This window comes from Carettochelys insculpta, chromosome 2 (assembly GCF_033958435.1).
Source record: "Carettochelys insculpta isolate YL-2023 chromosome 2, ASM3395843v1, whole genome shotgun sequence".
NCBI lineage: Eukaryota > Metazoa > Chordata > Testudines > Carettochelyidae > Carettochelys > Carettochelys insculpta.
Window position 1 is genome coordinate 28,130,925 of NC_134138.1, and position 25,180 is coordinate 28,156,104.

General features: G+C 42.9%; 1 protein-coding gene across 3 annotated transcripts in view; it reads right to left on the minus strand.

The window, feature by feature from the left end:
- COL14A1 (collagen type XIV alpha 1 chain) overlaps window positions 1-25,180 on the minus strand; it is a 195,452-nt gene that overhangs the window by 93,786 nt on the left and 76,486 nt on the right. For all 3 annotated transcript variants that reach the window (XM_074986728.1, XM_074986726.1, XM_074986727.1), the window contains 10 exons: window positions 25,029-25,155; window positions 22,048-22,187; window positions 17,493-17,625; window positions 13,371-13,442; window positions 12,781-12,923; window positions 11,643-11,772; window positions 10,459-10,581; window positions 9,361-9,510; window positions 5,827-5,943; window positions 402-548 (listed from right to left, as the gene is read on the minus strand). In XM_074986728.1, the coding sequence (XP_074842829.1) occupies window positions 402-548; window positions 5,827-5,943; window positions 9,361-9,510; window positions 10,459-10,581; window positions 11,643-11,772; window positions 12,781-12,923; window positions 13,371-13,442; window positions 17,493-17,625; window positions 22,048-22,187; window positions 25,029-25,155 (1,282 nt within the window). The remainder of the gene's footprint in view (window positions 1-401; window positions 549-5,826; window positions 5,944-9,360; window positions 9,511-10,458; window positions 10,582-11,642; window positions 11,773-12,780; window positions 12,924-13,370; window positions 13,443-17,492; window positions 17,626-22,047; window positions 22,188-25,028; window positions 25,156-25,180) is intronic.

Here is a 25,180-nt window from a genome sequence, read left to right on the forward strand (position 1 = left end):
TGGAAGAAGCAACCCTTTGAGCACAATCAGGGAAAGAACAATTAGAAACCCCAATGAAAGAGAGAGAGGAAAAAAAAAAAACCAAAATCCCTTTACTGTACATTATCAAGTATCAGAGAGGTAGCCGTGTTAGTCTGGATCTGTAGCAGCAACGAAGGGTCCTGTGGCACCTTATAGACTAACAGAAAAGTTTAGAGCATGAGCTTTCATGAGTTAACAATCCGCATCTGAAGAAGTGAGTTAACTCACGAAAGCTCATGCTCTAAACTTTTCTGTTAGTCTATAAGGTGCCCCAGGACCCTTCGTTGCCTTTACTGTACATTGGTTCCAGCCTCTTGCGCCTACCAAGGAAAAACCCAAGGTTGTCCTGAGGGGGCTGCACTTTAAGACACTTCACTTACGTGTTGTTTCCATGATGCTTACAGCAGGGCCCTCTGACTCCTGTAGCTGTGCATAGACACTGATTTTATACTCAGTGCCAGGTGTGAGCTCAAAGAAGCAATGTCTAGGTGTTCCTCCACCAACAGTCACTTCTTTCTTTTTCCCATCTGGAATTATAAAAGGAACCAGAAGAGAAGAAATTTATCTGTCATTTTACCAAATAAATGGAGAATAAAATGGCCTGAAACTGGAAGGGAATGTGACAGAAAATAAAGCAGCTATATGAACACTCTATTTATTAATCATTTTGAGCCACATGCTGCCTTTGGTCTATATGAAATTCATCCCTGTGAAGAGAGACCCACCAAAAGGTCCAGGCACTATTTAATGTTCACCAATCTCAATAATGCTTATCTAAAATTCAAGTGGTATCTGGCAGATTCACCCTCTGTGCATTAAAGCTCTGATCCAAATGTCTTTTAAGCAGGGCAACCATATCTTTCTGTCCCAAATACAGGACAGAGAGATACTGGGGGAGGGGCGGCTCCTTCCGGCTTCACCAAGCCCCATGGAGCTGGTGCCCACCCCCCCCTCAGCCCCAGGTAAGTGGCAGCCACCAGCCCTCCCGCTACAGGAGCCCCAGGGAAGTGGCAGCCATGGGCGCTCCTGGCCCTGGAGCCCTGGCAAAGCAGCGGCCGGGGGCGCTCCTGGTCCCAGAGCCCTGGGAAAGCAGCAGTCGTGGGTGCTCCTGCCCCCACCCCACAAGGGCCTAAATATGGAACAATCCATCCCTTTTAAAAAATAAGTACGGATGCCTTTTTGGCACCAAATATGGAACCATCTCGCCAAATACGGGATGGTTGGTCACCCTACTTTTAAGTTAACAGGAATACTCACATTCGCTTCAGTGGGCTTTGGGTCAAGACAATGAGAATTGTGCTGTAGTCTGGAATCAGAGTTCATTCTCAGTGTGCGCATCTTTCTCTCTGAACTTCTAGTGTATTCATAAATTGCAGGAAAGACCTGACCAGTAACCTCTTTAGCTGATGAATAATCAATATTAATTGAGCTGAAGAGCCTTGAAGGAAATTCTGTTTAATTCTTACTGGAAGAGGGAATGACTCTATGGCCACTGGAGAAAGCATGGGCATGAAAACATGGTGATGGATGTTTTAATACCGCAAGCAAAGCTTTCAGTAGACGTAAGCATCCATGAGAGAAGAAGAGGAGTTATGGGGAAATGAAAGATACTATACTACACGTTCTATACAGTAAACTTAAACGTATACCCCAAATTAAAAAACTCAGTAAGAGACCTAAAAAAGAGCCACCGTGGCTTAACAACCATGTAAGAGAGGCAGTGAGAGATAAAAAGGCATCTTTTAAAAAGTGGAAGTCAAATCCTAGTGAGGAAAATAGAAAGGAACATAAACACTGCCAAATTAAGTGCAAAAATGCAATAAGAAAAGCCAAAAAAAGATTTTGAGGAACAGTTAGCCATAAATTCAAAAAACAATGGTAAAATGTTTTTAAGTACATTAGAAGCAGGAAGACCGCTAAAAAAGCAGTGGGACCCCTAGACGATAGAGATATAAAAGGAGCAACCAAGGAAGATAACGCCATTGCAGAGAAACTAAATGATTTCTTTGCTTAAGTCTTCACGGCTGAGGATATTACAGAGGTTCCCAAATCTGAGCCGTCCTTTGTAGGTGACAAATCCGAGGAACTGTCCCAGATTGAAGGGTCAGTAGAAGAGGTTTTGGAACTAACTGATAAGCTAAACAGTAACAAGTCTCCAGGACCAGATGGCATTCACCCAAGGGTTCTGAAAGAACTCTGTGAAATTGCAGAGCTATAAATGGTGATTTGTAACCTATCCTTTAAATCAGCTTCGGTACCCAATGACTGGAAGACAGCTAATATAACGCCAATATTTAAAAAGGGCTCTAGAGGAGACCCTAGCAATTACAGACTGGTAAGTCTAACGTCAGTACCAGGCAAATTAGTAGAAACAATAGTAAGGAATAAAATTGTCAGACACGTAGAAGAACATGATTTGTTGGGCAAAAGTCAGCATGGTTTCTGTAGAGGGAAGTCGTGTCTTACTAATCTATTAGAGTTCTTTGAAGGGGTTAACAAACATGCGGCCAGGGGGGATCCAGTGGACATAATATACTTAGATTTCCAGAAAGCCTTGACAAGGTCCCTCACCAAAGGCTCTTATGTAAATTAGGTGGTCATGGAATAGGAGGAAAGATCCTTTCATGGATTGGAAACTGGTTAAAAGACAGGAAACAAAGGGTTGGAATAAATGGTAAATTTTCACCAGGGAGGAGGGTAACTAGTGGTGTTCCCCAAGGGTCAGTCCTGGGACCAATCCTGTTCAACTTGTTCATCAATGATCTAGAGAAAGGGGTAAGCAGTGAGGTGGCAAAGTTTGCAGATGATACCAAGCTGTTCAGTATAGTCAAAACCAAAGTAGATTGTGAAGAACTTCAAAAAGATCTCAGCAAACTGAGTGATTGGGCAGCAAAATGGCAAATGAAATTTAATGTGGGTAAGTGTAAGGTAATGCACATTGGGAAAAATAACCCCAATTATACATACAATGTGATGGGGGCAAATTTAGATACAACAGATCAAGAAAGGGATCTTGGGATTATAGTGGATAGTTCTCTGAAAACACGCACACAGTGTGCAACGGCAGTCAGTAAAGCAAATAGGATGTTAGGAATTATTAAAAAAGGGATAGAGAATAAGACAAAGAATATCATACTTCCCCTATATAAAACTATGGTACGCCCACATCTTGAGTACTGCGTGCAGATGTGGTCTTCTCACCTCAAAAAAGATATACTGGCGTTAGAAAAAGTTCAGAAAAGGGCAACTAAAATGATTAAGGGTTTGGAAAGGGTCCCATATGAGGAGAGGCTAGAGAGACTGGGACTTTTCAGTCTGGAAAAGAGGAGATTGAGGGGTGATATGATAGAGGTATATAAAATCATGAATGGTGTGGAGACAGTGAATATTGGAAAGTTATTTACTTGTTCCCATAATATAAGAACTAGAGGACACCAAATGAAATTAATGGGTAGGAGGTTCAAAACTAATAAAAGGAAATTTTTCTTCACACAGCGCACAGTCAACCTCTGGAACTCCTTGCCAGAGGAGGCTGTGAAGGCCAGCACTCTAACAGAGTTTAAAAAAGAGCTTGATAAATTTTTGGAGGTTAGGTCCATAAATGGCTATTAGTCAAGGGTAAAGTATGGTGCCCCTAGCCTTTAGTCAAAGGCTGGAGACAGATGGCAGGAGACAAATCGCTTGATCATTGTCTTCGGTTCACCTCCTCTGGGGCACCTGGCACTGGCCACTGTCAGCAGACAGGATACTGGGCTGGATGGACCTTTGGTCTGACCCAGTATGGCCGTTCTTATGTTCTTGAACCCTCGAGATACGTGCAATCAAGTTTTTTCCAGGCTCTTCCCCGCTCCTGCCAGGGACAGCATCTGTGAATCAGACTGCCACCCCTGACAAGAGCAATTTCCTGGTCTCCAGAATGGTGGAGAGTTGGGAACCAGGCTGCAGCCTGGCTCCTGGATCCCCTCCGCTTGCAGAGCTGAGAAACTGAACAGGGCAGCAATCATGGTTAGTTTCCTGGCTCTAGCCAGTGGAGGGGAGCCAGGAACCAGAAGCAGCCTGGCTCCCGGCTCCCCTCTGCTCCTTGGAGCAAGGAAACTTACCAGGGCTGTTGCCCTGCTCAGTTTCCCTCTCTGCAAGTGTAGGGGAGCTGGGATCCAAACTGATGCCTGGTTCCCAGCTCCCACTACTTGCAGGACCTGGAAAACTGACCAGCTGGTCATTTTCCTGGGTCCCGCAAATGGCAAGTGGCAAGTGGCAAGCAGGGGGAGATGGGAACTAGGCTGCCCCCTGGTGCCCAGATCTCTGCCACTCTGGGAGCCAGGAAACTGACCAGTCCTACAGCTTGGTTCCCATCTCCCCTTGATTTGCAGGAAAATTCAAGTTACGCAGGGGTTGCAGAAACACAACCCCCACATAACTCAAGGGTTTACTGTACAGTATTCACTAATAGTGCCAATAGGTCCCAATTGTTGCCATGTAGAAAACATTTTATGCATATTAGAATGAGTGGCAATGCTCTGAAGATAATTGACAATTGGTTGAATGAGATGGAGAACAAGCTGGACAATGAAAGCTCTTCATGGCAGATGTTAACAAGAAGCTATTTGAACAGCCCTCTTGTTTGTTCTCAAATTAAGGCTCTTGGGATAGGTTACAGGTATGCCTGCAGTCCTACATAATAATGAACAAGCACTGAGGAAGCAGAATTTAGGCTAATTCCCAAGTAAGAAGGAAATCCATACTGCCTTGTGCTAATGAAGATCTTTGTTATAAAACATCTTGTCTGTATTTCAGGCCTTCAGATAAAAGTTATCTGAATTCATCAACTGTACAATACAAGGGTCACTTTTTTACATAAAATTTGCAACTACCGTCCATGTTGTCTTTAGTTAAGTTGATTAGGTCTTACCAGCTGCACTTCTCAAGTAATTCAAATTTTTCAAGGGTGTCATGCTGTGCAAGCAAAGTGATTTTCTCCATAACAAGACAGTGAGCAAATTAGTTTGCATACAGTTATAGCCCCTCTGAACCCCATTTGATATGATAAAGCTCACTGATCATCCACCATAGCTCTCTTCCCACAAGAGTCTGGAGGTCTGAAATTATGAGATCTAAGTGGATAGGAGGTCCACTCTCCCTTCTGTGTCTTTATGAAGTCACCAATTGCACTGCTCCTGATCCTCTATTCTTTGTGTGAACTTGCCTATATGCCTACTCCAATACAATCCAATGGGCTGGAACCAGCAGATAAGGAATCTAGAGGAGGAGTGTGTCTAGATCTTTTTGCTACAGCATGGGAGGGTAAACAAACCCAAGCAGGTGATTTATATGGAAGCTGGAGAACAATGGGTTTGAAGAGACAACATTGGGAATGGGCAGTTCTGACAAAGCTGGGGGCAGAGAAGGAGAAGGAGGCTTTTGAATCTCCTACTAGATTATAGGTAGTGCCAGCCAAGGGAATGAGATGAAGCCTGTGGAGCTACAGAGAAAAGTACAGGGTTGTGAGGATAAGGACTATGCATCTTTGAGGGGACAGCGCTTTGAAGGCTCAGATAATGAGGAAAACTACCCACAATTTTATCTGAAGGAAACTGTACCAGCAAATCTTTTGTAGATCATTCATTTCCAGTTTCTGTGTACTTCTGCTTTTCTCCACTTATTTTAAATGCTGACATTCAATTATTTTTACAACTTCACTATTTGTAGGAGTGAACATTTTGTTTGCACATTCCATCTAAATCCAGTCCTCCGGGTCTCCACAAACAGCACTCCAGATGCCGAATACAGAACGATGTGCTAACTTACCAACAAGAGATTCTATAACAATCCTGTATGCAGTAGCATGTCTGTGAATCTGCCATTGGGTACAAATACTAGTCATGCGCACCTGATGTGCATCCAGATTTGTCACTCCCAGGTACACTGCAATTCAATACAAAAACAAATTGTCACTGCTACAATAAAAATGCCAAGATACAATAAAATGCTGCAATATTATTATCGAAAAATCAGAAGAAAATGTGAAAGAGTGGCCGCCTTTATTAATGAATTTTAAAGAAATACTTGTAATGCAAAAGCCTGCAGCAAAAGTAATTCCAAAAAGAATATATAATAAAGAAAAGAAGCAGAAAGTATCTAAATCCGGAGTTCACAGATCTGAACTTTGATAAGGACCAATAAGCTGTTAATACAGTAAACCCTCAAAATATGCAGCTTCAAGTTGCGCGTAACTCGCTTTAACACGAGTTAAGCACAGGATGAAGCTCCTCTGTGGTTGTCAGCCTGCCTAGCTGCCTGCAGCTGCGAGCATCTGGGCAGGCTAAGAGCCCCTTCTCTCTGCTTCTCCCAGTCACGTGATTGTCAGCCTGACAGCAGCGCCACTGAGGGAAGTCAGGGAGAAGGCTTTTAGCCTGCCTAGCTGCCCGCAAGCATTGGTAAAACAAAAATAATGGTACTTGGAGATAAGGAAATAGGAAAGAAGATCAGTGTAGATGGGACTGAACTAGAGAATATAGAGAAGTTCACATATGTGGGGAGCAACTTAACACATGATCTAGACTGTAAGAAGGAAACAGTGACCAGAATAGTAAAAGCAACAGTGAGTTTGAAGGGGATGGATAAGATCTGGAAAAGCAAAGCAATTAGCTTAGTAATGAAGCTGAGCATCTTGAAAACATGCATATGCAGCAGCATGTTGCACAGATGTGAGACATGGGTGATAACAAAAGATTCAGAGGCTATGTCTACACGTACCCCAAACTTCGAAATGGCCACGCAAATGGCCATTTCGAAGTTTACTAATGAAGCGCTGAAATGCATATTCAGCGCTTCATTAGCATGTGGGCGGCAGCGGCGCTTCGAAATTGACGCGCCTTGCCGCCGCGCGGCGCGTCCAGACGGGGCTCCTTTTCGAAAGGACCACGCCAACTTCGAAGTCCCCTTATTCCCATCAGCTCATGGGAATAAGGGGACTTCGAAGTAGGCGGGATCCTTTCGAAAAGGAGCCCCGTCTGGATGCGCCGCGCGGCGGCAAGGCGCGTCAATTTCGAAGCGCCGCTGCCGCCCACATGCTAATGAAGCGCTGAATATGCATTTCAGCGCTTCATTAGTAAACTTCGAAATGGCCATTTGCGTGGCCATTTCGAAGTTTGGGGTACGTGTAGACACGGCCAAAGAGAAGGATATTGGCATTCAGGAGTCGTTATAGAAAAATCCTGAGAAAAGGATGGATGCAGAAGGTCACCAACAAGGAATTATACAGGAAGATACAGCTGAAAGAACCTACCACAATAATATTAATCCTGGAACTTTTCTTTGCAACAAGCCCCATTGACAACTTTGTCCAAATATCTATTCAGGAGATATCCTCACTGGACCTAACCATGTTAATTACAGAATCACGGGCCCATTCCTCCGGTTCCTTAACTAACATCATATATGCCATCACGTGCCAACAATGCCCACACACCATGTATATAGGACAGACTGCAAACACTCTTTGACAAAGAATGAATTGACATAGAACAGACACCAAAAATATCCAAATACACAAACCTGTCAGCCAGCATTTTAATGGAGTGGGCCATTCTGTTAAAGACCTGAGAATTTGTGTTCTATTGAAAAGAGACTTTAACAACTGTCCGCAGGGAGAATGCTCAGAACTAATGTTCATATTCAAATTTGACCTATTAACACGCGGTTTCAACAGGGACAGCAATTACCTGACCCATTATAAGGACTCTTTTACATACTTTGATGTTTTATCTAACTCTTAACTCCGCCGCCGCACCCCCCTCCGTCCCTCTGCTCTTCTGATTTGTCAACCTTGATAACAATTTTTGGACCCCTGTGGTTTTTCTATTGGGTCTGTTCTAGCAAGGCTATGATCTGAAGAAATGGGTCTATCTCATGAAAGCTCATCACCTAATAAATTATTTTGTTAGTCTTTAAAGTGCTCCATGACTGCTTTTTTGTTTTTCTACAGCAGAAGGTTATACAACGCAAGTTACAGGTATTTGGGAATATTTGCAGAATGAACAATGAATGAAAAATCAAGACCCTGGTATTTGGCATAATGGACGGTTTGAATAGGCAGACCCCAAAGAGAATGGGTAGATGATACAGTAGACTGGTGTGGAGCTAGAGTACAGAAACTAAGCCACTCCACATTGACAGGGAAAGATGGAAGGAAATAGTGAGAGAGGCATCAGACACCAATGGGTGCTAAGCCCATGATTATTGATGATGATGATGAGCTAGGCAGACTAGGAGCCCCTACTCCCTGCCTTCCCCCAGTGGCACCACTGACAGCTGTGTGGCTTGGGGAAGGAAGGGAGAAGCAGCTAGGAAACTGACCAGCCCTGGTAGGCTGGTCAGTTTCCTGGGTCCAAGGAGTGGAAGGCAGTGGGGAGCCAGGCTGCCCCTGGTTACCAGCTCTCCTCCACTGGCTGGATCCAGTAAACCGACCAAGGCTGCAGTCCTGGTCAGTTTCCTGGCTCTGCAAGTGGAGGGGAGCCAGGCTGCTGCCCCGTTCCCAGATCCCTGCCACTTGCAGGACCCATGAAACTGGCCAGCTCATGGCTGGTCAGTTTCCTGGGTCCCCCCGCACAAGTGGCAGGGAGCTGGGAACCAAGTAGCAGCCAGGCTTCCAGCTGCTCTGAGTTGGCAGGAACCGGGACACTGACCAGCCATAAGCTTGTCATTTTTCTGGGTCCCACTAGCAGCGGGGAGCTGTGAACCAGGTTGCCACTTGGTTCCCATCTCCCCACTGCTTATGGGACCCAGGAAACTGACCAGCACATGACCTGGTGGGCTGATCAGTTTCCTGGCTCCTACAAGCCCAGTGTAGCTGGGAGCCAGCCTGGTTTCCATCTTCCCTGCAACTTGTGTGAAAATTTGAGTAGAAATACAACTTCCACATATCTCAAGGGTTTACTGTAATTCAGTTAAAAGCAAAAATCTTACTGATGTAACTGTTGTCAAAGCTGAAATTAAGGTTAAGGTTTCCATGATGTAAAACCTAACTCAGATGATTTCAAGGGATTGACAGATCAGAGAAAAGAAAACAGACTTCATTAAGCAAATGTATAGTTACTAGAGTTGAATGATAATAAATTATATCTACTTTATGACCTGTTTCGTGTTAACTCCAGCAGCAAATCTTTTAAGATCTATGCTATCTGATGAGAAAAGGCTTTTTCTTTCAGCAAACAACTAGTTTGAAATACACAGAAGAGGAAAAGAATTCCACGTGAGAATTCATTCAGGGAGTTGTGTGAAGGTGAAGTTACAATGGAAAAAAGGTCTGCATTGATCTGGAAAGCAGGAAATCATTCTTACATGTTTTGGCTGTGCCTGAAAGGGCATCACTGAAGCCAGTCGAGTATGAAGCAAAGACTTTAACACTATACTCAGTTCCACCAAACAGATTGAGAATGAGAATGGTGTTAATATCATCTCCCACAAAGGTCTCTAGTGCTGGTCCAGGGACTGAAAAAAATACAGAATACCTTGTAATTAAACAAATTAGTAGGCAGTAAACAAATATCATAATCTGCACTCAAATAGGTTTATCCTAGACACATTGCTTTATTATTCCTTCCTTAGGCCCAGTGGTGCACTCAATGCTGTACACAAAACTGAAGACACTCCACAACCAGGACAGCTTACAGTCTAAGACAGCCACGTGGAAGTCAGCACACATTGAGGAATCCAACAGTGGCATTTATCTATGGATCAACATTGGCACCTGTGAAGCCCCTTTTTGTGCTGCCCATTAGAACAAAGTGGATTCAGCCCTGCCCTCAATGGGCAGCTGAAGAATCCCTTGGCTTGGATTCATAACAGGATCTAGGGTTCCCCACCCACAAAACAAGTCCCTAGAGGTCCATTGCAAGCCTGCATCATTTAAAGCAATTCAGGCTGCACTAAACAATACTGGGGACAGGAACATTGTAGAACTGGCACCAGGACAAAGAGCTGGCTGAGAATGTGGCTTCTATCATAGCAGTACTCACTGCTTACTGCACACACTTTAGCATACAGCTTAGAATTCAGCCCCTGGAGTGTTTTTGATTTTTATTTGCTCTCCATTACAGTAGTAAACTCAATTCTTATGGTCATAATGAAATAAATGCTTTTTCCACAGAGATTTGAATGAGGGGAAGTAGCTTGGCCAACAGTGAATCAAGTCTTATGTTAGGCGTCCTACATATCTACAGTTCGGAATCCAAAAATTATGATATTCACAATAACAAGGCACTTTGAAAAATGGGATCTAAATCTCTGTGAACTGCTTTGAAAAATGTATCTCTATCGGCTTTCAGGTTTAGAGTTATATGTCTTACAGTTTTTTGTTTTAAGCTTGACTTTTAGTAATAGCATTGAAAACTGAACAAATAAAAATAGAAGTCAAAACAACCAGTCTTGAAAACTCACTATTGATAGGCTTGTACACAATCCTGTAACCCATTGTTGGTGATGGAGGGGCATCCCAGCTAATACGTAATCGGTTGTACCACTCATCTGAGACCCTTAAATTTCTGGGGGCAGAAAGAGGCACTAAAAGCAAAACAAATTGTGAGCTTCCATATCTGCATCTATTGCAAGCACGTGTATAAAATGTAGACATGCATATAAATAATAACCCAGATTGCACATAAGTCTAGATAAGAGCACCAATTCTACCCCAAAATACACAGGTACAACTCCCAAAAGTCCAGAGGAGCCACAGCCATGTGTCCAAGAGACAAACTGGGCCCGTTGAATCATAGCAATGACTTATAGAAAGGATTAACTTGAACTGTTGTCTCTATCACATATGTATTATAATTTCAAATCCATACTCAGGGATAATTATCTTTCATGTATATATTTCCTTTCAGCTCAAAAGTATCCCAAGGTACTTTACAAATTTGTGCCTTGATTGTGTAAATGCTTGTGCACTTGCTAAACTTAAGGCAATCGAACTATTCATATACTTAAAGTACATATATGCTTGAAAGTGATACACAAATTATACACAGAGATAATATCATCCATCACTGAAATAACAGGTAGAACATGCCAGCTGTTTAACAGTGCACAGTAGGTCTGTTTTTTTTCCATTTTAACTGCAGGATGGATTTGATTAGAGAAAATGTAGTGACGTGTTGGCATGTTGGCTAGAACGAATATAACAATTCTTATGAAAAGTTCCATAAGGTTTTTGATGACTGCAAATGGTCAGGATCTTTTAAAAAATATCTCATCCAAAAGAAATCTCTCCAAAGTCATAATGGCTGGGGCATTGATTTACCACTGACTAAAAACTGTTGAATGTCACCTGTGCCATCATTATCATTTCCTATAGAAATTGGATTCCTTAGTGGACCACCATGCCAAGAAATTACTGGCTTGGCTCCCAATGAGTTTTTACTACCAGACAGTGTCACAGCACACAACATATTCAAACTTGATGAAAAACAGTCAGATGTTTACCATCTTTACTCCACTTTAAAATTGAACCTATGTTTTAACTTGAACTCATATGCCTGCATGGACTGGGGAAAAAAAAAAAAGAAAAGAAAAAAATTCTTACTCTGACCCTCCTGCCTGCTGAGAAACAGAATATTTGTACTTACAGGTTTTTCCTGGAGATGACAGACTGACTCCTTCACCATCAGAATAGACAGGAGTGACAGTAACTTTGTATGTGGTATCCGGCAGCAGTGGCTGTAGAAGAAGATTGTTTTGTCTTCCAGGTACCATTACCTGGAAGGGCAGAACATCAGAAACAGGTGCAGGTTGATTATCACCAGATAATTAACATAAGCAGGTTGATTATTATCTTCTTAAATCCTTTTATAAACATACAATTTCCACTACAATATTCCTATCCCACTTCTGTATATCAATTTGTTCCTAGTGAACTGGTTTACATTTTAAATATGATTGTGATGCTCTATTGTTGATGATATTTACCCTTCATAACTAATCAGTGGATCTATCTATCTATAGATATATATCCAGTGCTTTCTTTGTGAGTACTTGCATCTCAGCAGCTCCAGCTATGGGATTAGCTGGGAGAGAAGGGGAGTTGACAGGGAGCTGGCTGGGTACAGCTCCTCCATTTTTTTGTTTTTTTTACAAAAAAGGCACTGCATATACTGCATATATCTAAGATAGTAATGTACAAAAAGAATCTACCGATGATAGACAGCTATACCTCCATTTTTGAACTAGCATTCTGTACAAAATATTTGAACCAACACAACTTTCAAATATTCTTTATACCAGTCCTATAGCACTTCAAAGACTAACAGAATAAGTTATTTTGTGATGAGCTTTCATGGGGCAGGCCCACTTCTTCAGATCTGGAAAATGGGTCTCCCCCATGAAAGCTCATCACCTAATAACTTATTTTGTTAGTCTTTAAACTGCTACAGGACTGCTTTTTTGTTTTGTGAAGATACAGGCTAACATGACTACCTCTCTGTAAACATCCTTAGATCAGGTATGTTAACTGCATGGTTACTATCCAAAGACTGGTTTCACTATAGAGGGTGGGAGAATATTTTGTTCACACTTGATCTAAAAGGGATTGCCAAACACTGCAGCTGTTAGCTAAGGCCCATCTAGGTGCAATAAGAATTGTTCCTTATTCTGTGAAGCATTTAAACACATTTTAGTCTAACTCCAGCAGGATTAAAGCACATGGTTGAAACTAAAAAAACTGATTCTGTTAAGTCATATTAAAAAATGTATACAGCCCATTCTTACCACTTCCTCAGCACGATCACCTTTACTAGTGAGGTAGGTCACTCTGAACTGGTGAACATTGTAGTCTGAAATGTCCCATTTCACTCTCAAACTTGATGTGGTTTCATCATCTATAACAAGGTTTCTGATTCCTGTTCGAAAAACTAAAAACAAAAACAAACATAACTCAAAAGAATGTCATAGATCCCATTTAAAATGTGCCTTTTGAAGTGTGTCACTCAACAATATTTTGCATTAATTATCACTAAACAATAACAGCCACAACCATTTCTACAGAAACAATTATGGGGGTTTGACAATAATAGGATCACAACAGGGACAGAACTGAGCCCAAAAAGGCTACCAGGAATGAACGGATACTGATCTTGAGGACCAATAAATATTATATAGATGCCCTCCATGGTTTTATTTATTTATGATGCCCCTATTGTTGGCGCTAATTAAATCTGTATAAAGCTTAGTTTGCTATAGAAATTATGATCATAAATAGGCAGTCTATACTTAGAATCAAACTGATTTGAGAAAATAATTAGGTGTGTTTTTGTACAGGGCCTAATGCAGTACATTTGATTGGCATTAATTTCTTTTACCTGCTGTTGTGGGTCTGGAGGTTGTAGTACTAGTAGTTGCAATGCTGGTAGATATAGTAGTTGTCCTTGCAACTGAAAAAATAATACTCTATTCAGCAACATTTCAGAAAGATCTGGAAGCCATTTGTGTACTCTTTTAATGCCAGTTTTGGAAATGTTTTCTGATATTTATAACTATGACCCTGAGCCAACATTCCCTTCAGTAAATGAGTCTATTTATCGCCTTACAAGGGCACTAACTTCAAGGTATAAGAAGATATTCTGAAAAGAATAAAACAGCAAAAGTGAAAGGCATCAAGTACATCTTATTAAGCTAGAAGGAAGAGAGAGACTTATTTTTTTATCTGAGAGTGGTATTTATATTCATATGCATATCTGCAGATATATACATACAAACATTCTATAGAGTCAAAACCAGAGGTCAGCAACCTTTCCAATGCAGAGTGCCAAAATTTGACCTTTTGACCTCTTTGTATGGTCAGAGTGCCAGTGATACTTTTTAAAATCATTAATAGTGCTACTTTCAACAGCTTCATTAATAAATAAAGATGAAGTGTGTTACTCTTTAGGCGGTGGTTGGTAGCATTAGCTGACCTTTGGTTAATCCACAGGTGGCCTGGCTTTGAGCTCCTTGCTGCATGGGGGAGGAGGAGTGGGGCAGAGCTCCTGCCTCGCGTGCCAATGAATATTGACTTGTGTCACTCTTGGTACCCGTGCCAGGGGTTGCTGACCCCTAGTCTAAACACTAAATACATTCTTATAAGACTGATACCTATTTAGAGCAACACTAACACTTATGTGAACTGATCTGGTCTCCAGCTATAAGTTTGCCAGTTCTTAGCTAATGTCTGCAGCCTTGGCAAGAGCCGGCACCTGGCCTGCCAGTGTCACAATTGGCTTGATGCAGAGGTCAGTGTGGGAGGGCCCCTGTGTTATACTGGAAGTCAGACTAGATGTTCCTACTGCTCCCTTCTGGCCTTAAAATCTATGAACCCGGTCAGCTCAGTATTGGGCACATTACAGGTTTTGCACAGTGAAGCTTTGTAATGCTTCCACCCATCCTTTTGAATTCTAAGAGGACATTAGGACTTGGAGGCTGAATAAAGGGCATTAAAACAAAAAACAAAAAAACAAAAAAAACCCAGAAAAAATGGTTTTTTTCCTATCTGAACTCTCACCGGGCCAGAGGCAACAAATCAAAGCCAGAGATTCTCCAGAGCTACTTCTTTGGCCCATCCTGACAGACACTTTGAACTGATAGATCACTACAGCTCAGCCATTCTTATGATTTAGATTGCAACTCATTTATGTTTGCTAGCATTAATCTGTAAACAACTCTCTTCTTTCTTGTTCATAGTTAATAAACCTTTAGATAGTTTATTACAGGATTAGCTATGGGTGTTATCTTTAGTGTGACTGGTCTCAAGGGACTAAAAGCAACCTGAATACTACGTGATTTTTGGTTACCATTTATCACAAAGTCCAATTTGCCCGGGTGGCAAGATAAACTGTGCAGTCTAAAGAGACTGTGACTCTATGGTAAGATGGTTATAGTGATCCAGGATTTCACCTTTGTTTTTGGCTTGGTAAAAATCTAATTAAAGAGTACACTACCACTTTGGGTTTGCCTTCTTCGACAGTCTAGTCAGAAGTGCGCCATACCGAACAGCATGGCTACGTCTACACGTGCAGCCAACATCGAAATAGTCTATTTCGATGAATAACGTCTACACGTCCTCCAGGGCCGGCAACGTCGATGTTCAACTTCGACGTTGCTCAGCCCAACATCGAAATAGGCTCAGCGAGGGAACGTCTACACGTCAAAGTAGCACACATCGAAATAGGGATGCCAGGCACAGCTGCAGACAGGGTCACAGGGCGGACTCAACAGCAAGCCGCTCCCTTAAAGGGCCCCTCCCAGACACAGTTGCACTAAACAACACAAGATACACAGAGCTGACAACTGGTTGCAGACCCTGTGCCTGCAGCATAGATCCCCAGCTGCCGCAGAAGCAGCCAGAAGCCCTGGGCTAAGGGCTGCTGCCCACGGTGACCATAGAGCCCCGCAGGGGCTGGAGAGAGAGCATCTCTCAACCCCCCAGCTGATGGCCGCCATGGAGGACCCAGCAATTTCGACGTTGCGGGACGCGGATCGTCTACACAGTCCCTACTTCGACGTTGAACGTCGAAGTAGGGCGCTATTCCTATCTCCTCATGAGCTTAGCGACTTCGACGTCTCGCCGCCTAACGTCGAAGTTGGTGCCGCTACTTCGAAGTAGCGTGCACGTGTAGACGCAGCTCATGACACTCATTTCTTCTTTTTGAGCAACAGAATGACAGCCAGAAAAACAAGGATTTAAAGACTTCTCCCCTGGCTATGTTGTTCCTGGATCATGACCTTCACTGTTAAAAATCTACACTTATTTCTAGTCTGATTTGGTCTAGTTTCAGCTTCCAACCAGTACCAGAATCACCCTTCCAGTTTTAGGACATAGGCCAGGTTTTATACCCATTCTCAACTCTGATGTGTCTGCTGAAAGAACCATACAATGCTGCCAGCAAGGCCAACAAATTGCACTCTTGTTGTTATACACAGCCATAACCATGTCAGTCCCAGAGCACCAGAGAGAATAACATGCTTTCAAGACACACAAAGCTAAACATAACAGCAGTAGTGCTGATGCAAGTACTATTTGCCTGGGTATAGATTTCTTGCTTAAATAAGGACTGCAGAATCAAGCTGAAGCTTACTAAAAATGTATGTATGTCTTGATTTGAGCCAAACAAATTCTGTTTATGACTGAAAAGATAGTTTCAACTTAACCAAACCACTTCCCCAAAAAATAGAATAAAATGTGTGTGAACTTCTAAAGGATGTTATGTGATGATTTTTTGTATTTTCCTGCTTAACAGACAAAAGAAATAAAAGGGATACACAACAATTCAAACCTTCCTATACGTGATGAAACGCTATCCTAAGCTACTTTTCAATAGTAATGGGGAGGAGGCAATTGCCTCGGGGCCCAACTATTCAAAGGGGCCCCGGGCTCCAGGCACCACCACTACCTCAGGAGAAGCAGCCAGAGCCCCTGGCCCTTTAAATCAATGCTGAAATTCTGTGCCAGAGTGCCTAGCCACCTGCTCTGAACAGCACAAAAGGAGGGGTGGGAGGTGCTGCATTCCAGGCAGCCCTGAGGGCCAGCTGTTCTCTATCCTGCCCTTCTACCCTTGCCCCTGCCCCTTCCAGGAGCTGCCCCTTCCCAAGTAGCCCAGTGGCCCATGGAGGCTGTCGGCTTCACTGCTCATAGGTGATACACCTTTGTCAAAAATTTAGTAATCTTGCCCTCTAATAAATCTGTTTCATCTTCTTGAAAAAAAAATACCGTGCAAGTTCCTTTACTCTTCTCTCCTATGGGCTTCACTGAACATAAAAGAACCACATCTTCCCATTAAAACCACAGAAAACTGATTACTTAGAAACAAAGTACAACGACCCATGACTAAGCATTTTCACAGTCAAAGATATCTGCTGCAGAGAAAAGGACTTTAAGATGAACATCATTGTTTAGAGATTCTGCATGATTTTGCTGAGCTAAAAATAGCTTGTAGAATTCCCAGGAACAGTGTTTTTAAATTTTCAGAATAAACCGATTTAGAGATGAGTAACAAAGGGAAACATCCATCAGACACAACGGTCAGTGGGAGATAGAAAGAAGGAAAGAAACTCACTTCAAATTAAATTTCAAATGGATGAATGAGACTAATATACAATAAATGTCAAATATTTCCAGTTACGTTTTTGGAAAACATTTAAAATATTTTTCATTTGTAAACTAAATCTAATATAGTGTTTAATTAAATATCTTGCCCCCAGACTAAACATTAGCACCTGGTACTAAAGAATGTTAAATAAACTCTGAGCCAAAGATTTGTAATGAGAGACAGCTCAATACTGCCTAAATTGGGAGGGCAGCCAAACCTTTCCACACTGAGAACCTTCTACCACACAATGTTAAATAGAAAGACAGTGGACAGGCTATATTTTAAACATAAGCTTTGTATATTATACTTTAAAGTATATAAAGTTCCTTAATACCATACAAACATTAGTTTTTGTCTTACGTGTGGTTCCGAGAACAGCAACGACATCACTTTCACTTTCATCCCTGTAAACTGCCTGCAAAGAAACTTCATACTCTGTATTGGATAACAAACCCTCAAGAACATGCGTATCCTTGTCACCTCCTAAAACAACCTAAAAAACAGAGCAACAGTTAGAGAGAACATTTCCCATTTTTTACTGTTGTTTTTGATTAATTTTCTGAAAACTTCAGCAAAGTACAGGAAAGAGAATTTCAGCACCTAAAATACACAGCTGAATTATTCACTAATAATTTGCTCGATTCACAGACGAAATTAGAGTTCCTCTACTGCCAGTTTCCTTGTTCTGCCATGCAATCTGATAATATGACCTAAAAAAATAACATTAGCTTACTGGTTGTTTAACTTGCAAGCAGTCATTAAAATTCAAGAAACTTTTCCCCACAGGTCCAACACAAACAAATTAGCCCACTCGGGAGCCTTGTGACACGGATCATGGCTGGCAGGTATAAGAGGGAGAGAAAGTTAATGCCTCCACAAACTGCCTGATAGCCCCACCCACGCTCTGCCCCCCCCAATTTCCCATTCAGCATGGCTCCCTCAGTCTACTGGGGCTGCCTGGGCTTTAGCCATGCCAAAGCTGGGGCTGTGCACTGCAAGCCCTGCCTATGCTCCAGGGCTGGGGAGGCTGGGGCTGGGATGGTCTGCCCTCCTTGTGACCTGGGATGGGGGAAAGGGCTGGAAACAGGCTGAAGCTGCATGCCGCTCACCCTTCCAGTGCTTGTCCAGCCCATTTGTGAGGGACTTGATTCCCTTGGGGCCATGAGCAGGAAGGGTGAGGTCTTGGGCAGAAGGGACAGGGCTGGGGGCTTGCCTCCCCCAGCTCTATGCTCACCCATGACACAGGCCATTTTGGCTCCAAAGTACAACCACCCACAAAATACATGTCCAGTCTCTCAGTTAGCAATATTTGCATATGATGAAGTTTTTATGTGAGAGTTTCCCTACTTCTTCATGTTTAAAAGCAGAATTGGGCAGTTCTGTGGCTGACAGTGGAAGTTGGGTGACACAGAGGGGTGTACAAGACTGACCCTAGGATGAAGGGTAGTTAGGCGTGGTTCTGGTGAACTGAGTTTGAGAAAGTGCATTTAAATCACACTGCAAATTTTATATGACCATCTGAGGAGGCATTATATACAGAGAGAGATGGTGATACACATCTGATAGAGCTGGAAGGGACCTTAGGAGGTCATTAAGTCCAACCCCCGACCCCTTTCGCAGAATCAAGCACCACCCCTTTTTTTAAATCTATTTACTTCAGACCCCTAAATAGCCCACTAACAGATAGAACCAAGCCTCAAACCACTGAGCTATCCCTCTCCACCAAAGGGCACTGGGGGGCTTTTAGGGATGGACACTCATCATCTGAAGGGACGCAAAAGCAATGAACCAAGCACAGTGGGAAGCTGTTTATTCAGCACACAGTGCTTTTGGAACACTCAGTCAGTACAAGTAGCAGAGTATACTGCACATAAAGACATGCTGCAGTGTGAAAGCTTCTTAATAAACAAAGAAACGCAGGTCCAGGAACAATTTGCTGTGGTGGTTAGCGGCCCACAGAAAGCAACACAGACTTCCTGGGCTCTGCAGAATTGGTAAATGCTAAAAATTCCCAAGGAATGGGTCTGGCCTACTGAAGCTACAGAATGCTGAACAGGCACCCTGCACCACACACTTTCTGGCATAGATACATTTAGGTAACATTCAGGTGTAAGTCTTCAGTGAGTCTAAGCAGATGTAACTAACACCTTCTTCCTGCTCCTCCCACTGACCCCCGGCCCTGCTCATCATGCACACACAAATCCGACTCACCCCACCACCCCGTGCCTGAGCCTGGCTCTGGCTCACCACCCGTCCAACACAGCTCTGGCTCAACACCCCCTGGCCCAGTTCACACCCTTCACTGGCTCACCACCTGAGCACGGCTCTGGCTCACCACCCCCATGTGTGGCTCTAGATCAAACCGCCCTCCCAATCCCAGTTCAGCCACCCCCACCACGAAGCTCTGGGTCATCTCCACCCCTCTGTCCCCTCTCCCATGGCCCCAACCCACTGCCAGGCTTAACCCTCCCCAACTACCCCCTCAGCCCTTACAACTACCCCCCCAGCCCTACAACTACCCTCCCCAACTACCCCCTCAGCCCTTACAACTACCCCCTCAGCCAGACTTACCTTGCAAAAGGAGCTCCAGGTGCCTCTGCTGCTTCCCTAGCTGCAGAACATGCATTCCGCCAGGGAAAATGCTGCCCCCGACTTACCGTGAAAGTCGAGTTATGTGGGAACGGAACTCTCGTGTAAATCAAGGCATTATAGAATAATAATGTGCACTCCCTATTCTAATATACATGTAAGGAATGTGTCAACGGGAGCTCAAGCCTATTGACGGAACATGAGGACTGTGTCCTTTAGAGATCATTTGCATGATAAGACAAAGGTGTAAATATCTAATGACTTGCAAAGCCTGTGGGTAGCAGATGAAGCAATGGGGCTTCATCTATTGTAAACAACATGTTCTTGTAAAGTCACAATTTAAGCTATCACCCAGTGTAAGAACTGTGGAGTCTCACCAATGCTTAACGTTGTTGTGAGGATACAGGACAGTCATCATCTCTGTGTAAGATCTGGACCACACAGGGCTCTCCTCATCTGAGCATTATAAAGGAACACTGGGGAGAGGCTAATGGTTAAACCAGCTATCTGGGAGCCTTTGACCATATAGTCATAAATCTGGTTTGACTAGTCTTTTCTCCCACTGCTTAAAGATAGAACTAAAAGCTGGAATCTTTATTGTTTTGTGTGACTTCACCCTAGTGGATACTGAGATTGAGAGAGCTGAAATCATTTGTGGCTAGGGCCAGAGCTGATGCCATGGAGAACTGAAATCACTAGCAGCTGAAGCCATGGAGAACTGGAATCACTGGGTTTTGCCCAGAGCAAAACTCACAAAACAGCAGGCAAGTAGCCGGCAGGCAACCAGCAGGGTGGCTGGCAGGCGCAAGCAGATCACAGGACCAGTACAAAGGTAGCATTGCCTCAAGCTCAATGGGGGAAGTCATCAGGGTGATGTGTTGGGGTCTGCACTTCCTGGACAGAGCTGTAAGTGGGGTGTTTGAAGTGGGGTACAGAGAAAGTTTGGGTATGTGAATGGGACCCTTACTTTGTTGGACTGGTGAGCCTGATAGGCAAAGGACATTGCTCAATCCATTTGAGCTGGGATGGTTACTTGGGGGTTGGTTATGAACTCTGGGTGTGGTATTTTCCCAAGCTAATTCCATGTGACTTCTCTGCCTCTTTCATTAGAAGTTTCTTTTCCACACTCAGACTCTCTGCTTGCAAGTGGGGAAGCACAGCCTCCCAAAGGCGCCCAGGGGTGTGTGAGTTTCCAAGGGTACCGGCTGGGGGGCTTAAGCTGGTTGGAACCCCTAGATATGGAGCCCAGCCCTGGCTGCTGCCAACTGCTACCGGCAGAAGGGTTACATAAACCTATGTGGCTATTTTCCAGAAAAACCTGTTTCTCCACCTTAGCAGGACTGAGTCCTACTCACACTGCTCCTTCTTTGCTGGAGATGAGGAAGAAATGCTGCCCCAAACCCACAATGTGACAGTGCTTCCTCCACCCCTGTAGATGGCACTGTGCACAGGGAGATAGTTCAGGGATGCTCCCTCACTTCCAAACTGGAGTCACTAGCAGAAAGAGAGGAGGAACAGTGATGGAATGAGATGGTATCAGTAACTAGAAAAATGTGGGGAAAGAGGATGAATGAGAGAAGAATAAGCAGTGAGAGGACAGGCAAACAGTGAAAGGGATAGACAGAGACTGGGACAGGGAGAGATGAAAGACAGACAAACAAAGGTTAAAATATGGGTAAAAAGGACAAAGAAAAAATCATCTTGACTTGGAGAATAAAACATAACATTTTAAAAGGATGAAACAATCATTTAATAATGTTGCCTGAGGACAAGCACAGCCACAGAGAAAGGGATGTGTGATGAGCTAGAGTCAAAAGTAAGGCACAGGGAAAGAGGAGAAACACAGGACACCACTCTCATTTCTTAATTGTGTGTAAACTTTGAATCTATGATTTTAAAGGAGGATTTACTCTCTCAAGTTCATTAAACAAACCCAGACCATATTTTCATCCCTTTCTTGGGCACCCACCCTGCATTCCATGGAGCAGCCATCTGGTTTTCACTTGGTAATGGAAGAATTTGAGCATTCCAAGACTTGGAAGTAACAGAGAATGACAAAGACAAGTTCTACAGTGACTGGCGCATTAGAGATTAGAGAGAGAATTTCCATGTGTTCTGTTCCCGTCCAGTTTACCTATAAAGAGAGGCTGAAACATTGGTTCAGTTTAATTGTAGCAGGCTTTGTGTTAAACCAGACTGTTCTCTGAATATGTCAAATGGCCACAAATCAGATTATTGCAATTTTGGGCATCTCAAAGTGAAATGTATTCCCTCTGCCATTTGTAACCAATACATAGCAGGCCTTACAAGAGTCTAGGAAACCCACCTCTTCAGATACACCCCCGTTCAGTGGGGTCCATGACAATCTGTAGAGGACAATATCAGAGGAGACAGGCTTCCAGCTGACTCTAAAACTATCTGTTGATGCTTCATCTATTTCCAAATACTGTGGGTCTGGAACTTTTTCTGCAAAACAATGTTATGCACAAGAAAAAAATAAGAGAAAGTTAAAAATTTGTAAAAATCTTAAAGCTCCACAAACTGATCATAGTCAGTAAGCCCTTTGTAGGCTGTAATACTTTGGTTTTGTTTCAGTTGTTGGGTTTACAGTGCAGGTTTTGGGTGATGATGGTGGTCAGTGATATACAGGGTGTCAGGCTAGATGGTCTGGTGGGCCCATCTAGCCTTAAACTCTACAGCTCTTTGTGACTTTTTTAGCTCTAGCAACCTACACAAAATGTAATCTAAGGGATAGCTATCAAAGATACGCCTGTTATATTCACACTCAGTGATTCTCAAGAGGCAACATATTTTCATCTGAGTATCACTTACTTAGTCATATAAAGAACAGCGTTTTTATCACTCCGTTATTAATTACATTATGTTAGTGCTTCAAAGCCCCAACCAAAACCAAGGTGCCACTGTGCTAGATATCTTACAAACACAATACAGTTCCTGTCCCAAAAGGGCTCACAGTCTAACTGAGCAAGGCAGGCAAATGGTAGCAGAAAGGAAACTGTACTTAAGGTACATCTATGCAGCATAAATCAATCAATCAATCAATAAAATCTGCATAGTAAGGAGTCTCAAAGGCCAGGTGTCCAGACTTAGGCTGGCGTTGAAGGTCCAAAAATAATTGTATAGATGTTGAAGCCCAGGCTGGCATCTGAGCCCTGAAACCTGGCGATGGTTGAGGGTCTCAGAGCTGGGGTGCCAGCCCAAAATGGAGTGTCCACGCTGTCAGAGGTGCTGAAACAATTTGTATAGCAGGAGTGCCAAGAGCCACTGAACCAAACTGTAAACCCTCTATATGGTAGAATCCACTTCAAGCCAGGTTTCATCGGCATCTCTAGCACTGTTATCCAGCATCTATGCACACTCCTATTTTCACCACACAGTGTGAGTCCTCCATCCCCTCCAGTCCAAATAAGTTGACTCAAGCTGTGAGAATCTCTGCTGTGATTCTTTTTTCCCCTTTGTAGACATCCCTGAGTTAACAGTGCCAGCAACATTGGATTTTCTAGCCCTGTAAATTGATTCCTGCTGTTCAGAGGCCACGTTTTTGCATTATAGCATGCGGCGAGAGCAGATGAACAGGCAGAAGAGTTTTACCTCTTAAGTCATAAATATAAATCCTGGAAAGATTAATAAAGATCCTTCTGATTATAAACCTCCTTTTATTTCTGAGATTCAAGACTTAACTCATAAAATAAATGAAAGCTTAATACATGAGAAATGCATGTTCTCCGTGAACCTAAAATGTGGTTATATACTTTTGCAATTAATTACATCCACATTTCCTGTGAGCATCTCACCCCACAAGCTCACTGTGCGACACTGTCTCACCTCTCGTCTATTTCAGGGATGCCCAGAAGTCCCCTTCTATCTTCCCCCCTCACAGGTTCCATCTCCCCTTATTCCTCCCAGTAGCCCCATTCTTATGCCCCCCATTTTACCCTCTTCCCACCATGGCAAGACTCTGTGTGTGCTCTCATTTCTCCTCATGCCTCCCATCCCTCCCTTCCCCCATACCAGGGTATTTCATTCTCCCACACACAAAGGGATTGTATTATCTATTGTTCCACTCTATCCACCCATTATTTTTTGCTTTGGAGATAAGGGCTATGTCTACACTGAAACAAAACTTCGAAATGGCCATTTCGAAGTTTTGTTTCAGTGTAGACACAGCCAAGTAGTTTAAAGTGTCAATATTTTAAACTCTACTGGGAGTAGGAGCAGTGATGAGCGAGGGGCATTGTTATGCTAGATGGTAATGGATGCCATCAACCAGTCATTTGATTTACAGACAATTGCAGAAGTGCTTGACACTGTGGCTGTGTTAAATGGATGACATGGCTTGACTGTTCCTCCTCTTTTTCCTCCTTTTCATTTTCTGATTTTCCCTCAAATCAAAAGAGTTTCAGCCACTGATAACCAAACCTTTCTCCAGGCAGATGGAGAAAAGCCATAAAAGTGTCTTGACACATATCAGAGGGGTAGCCGTGTTAGTCTGTATCTTCAAAAACAGCAAGAAGTCCGGTGGCACCTTATAGACTAACAGATATTTTGGAGCATAAGCTTTTGTGGGCAAAGACCTGCCTCGAGACCTGCTTCATCAGATGATGAAGCAGGTCTTTGCCCACAAAAGCTTATGCTCCAAAATATCTGTTAGTCTATAAGGTGCCACAGGACTTCTTGCTGTTTTATAAAAGTGTGTGTATGGCCTAGCAAATTCTGTCAAAATATCATTTTACCAGTTTACTAGAGATATAGGATACAAAATATGCTGCTCCTGAAACCTTTACTTCCTTGGTCTCGCTAGTTTTTAACAATGTCATGGATTAGCCATTTAGGCAAGAATTGCAGTTCTGGTCCCATAATCAGGACATAATGAAGCTGAAGGACTAAATAGTCTCATGAAAGAATGCAGATGCTCATTTCCAAATAATTAGTGCAAACTTCTAATGAATTTACACTGCTAGACAAGGGATTACAAAAATGGGTACTACATAGCAGATTTTGTTCGGAAATTAACATGGTCTAAAAAAAGCAAAGTTGAAATTCAGTTTAATTTAGTATTTTTAGATTTACTAAATCTTCCTTCATTTTTTACTTAGCACTGAATAATCTGACAGCAGAGATACTCCTTGCCTACATTTTAGTGGTATAATGCTTTCAAATGCTGAATTAAAAAGCAAAAATACCCTGATAGTTGGCAGGTGTTACAGTCACTGGTCCTCCTTCCTGAAAAGTAAGTGAATATTAAAGGTGTTTTTGGAAAGCCTTCAAATATGCATTTAGACTTACTTGTGGTAAAGCTGCCAGTCAGTGGCTCAGACTGTCCTTCATCATAGAGGGAAAAAATGGCAACAGTATATTCTGTACGAGATGTCAGCTTTGTCAGGGTGTATGTTGAAACATGATCCACTTCCACCTGCAGAAATCACAGTCACTTGCTA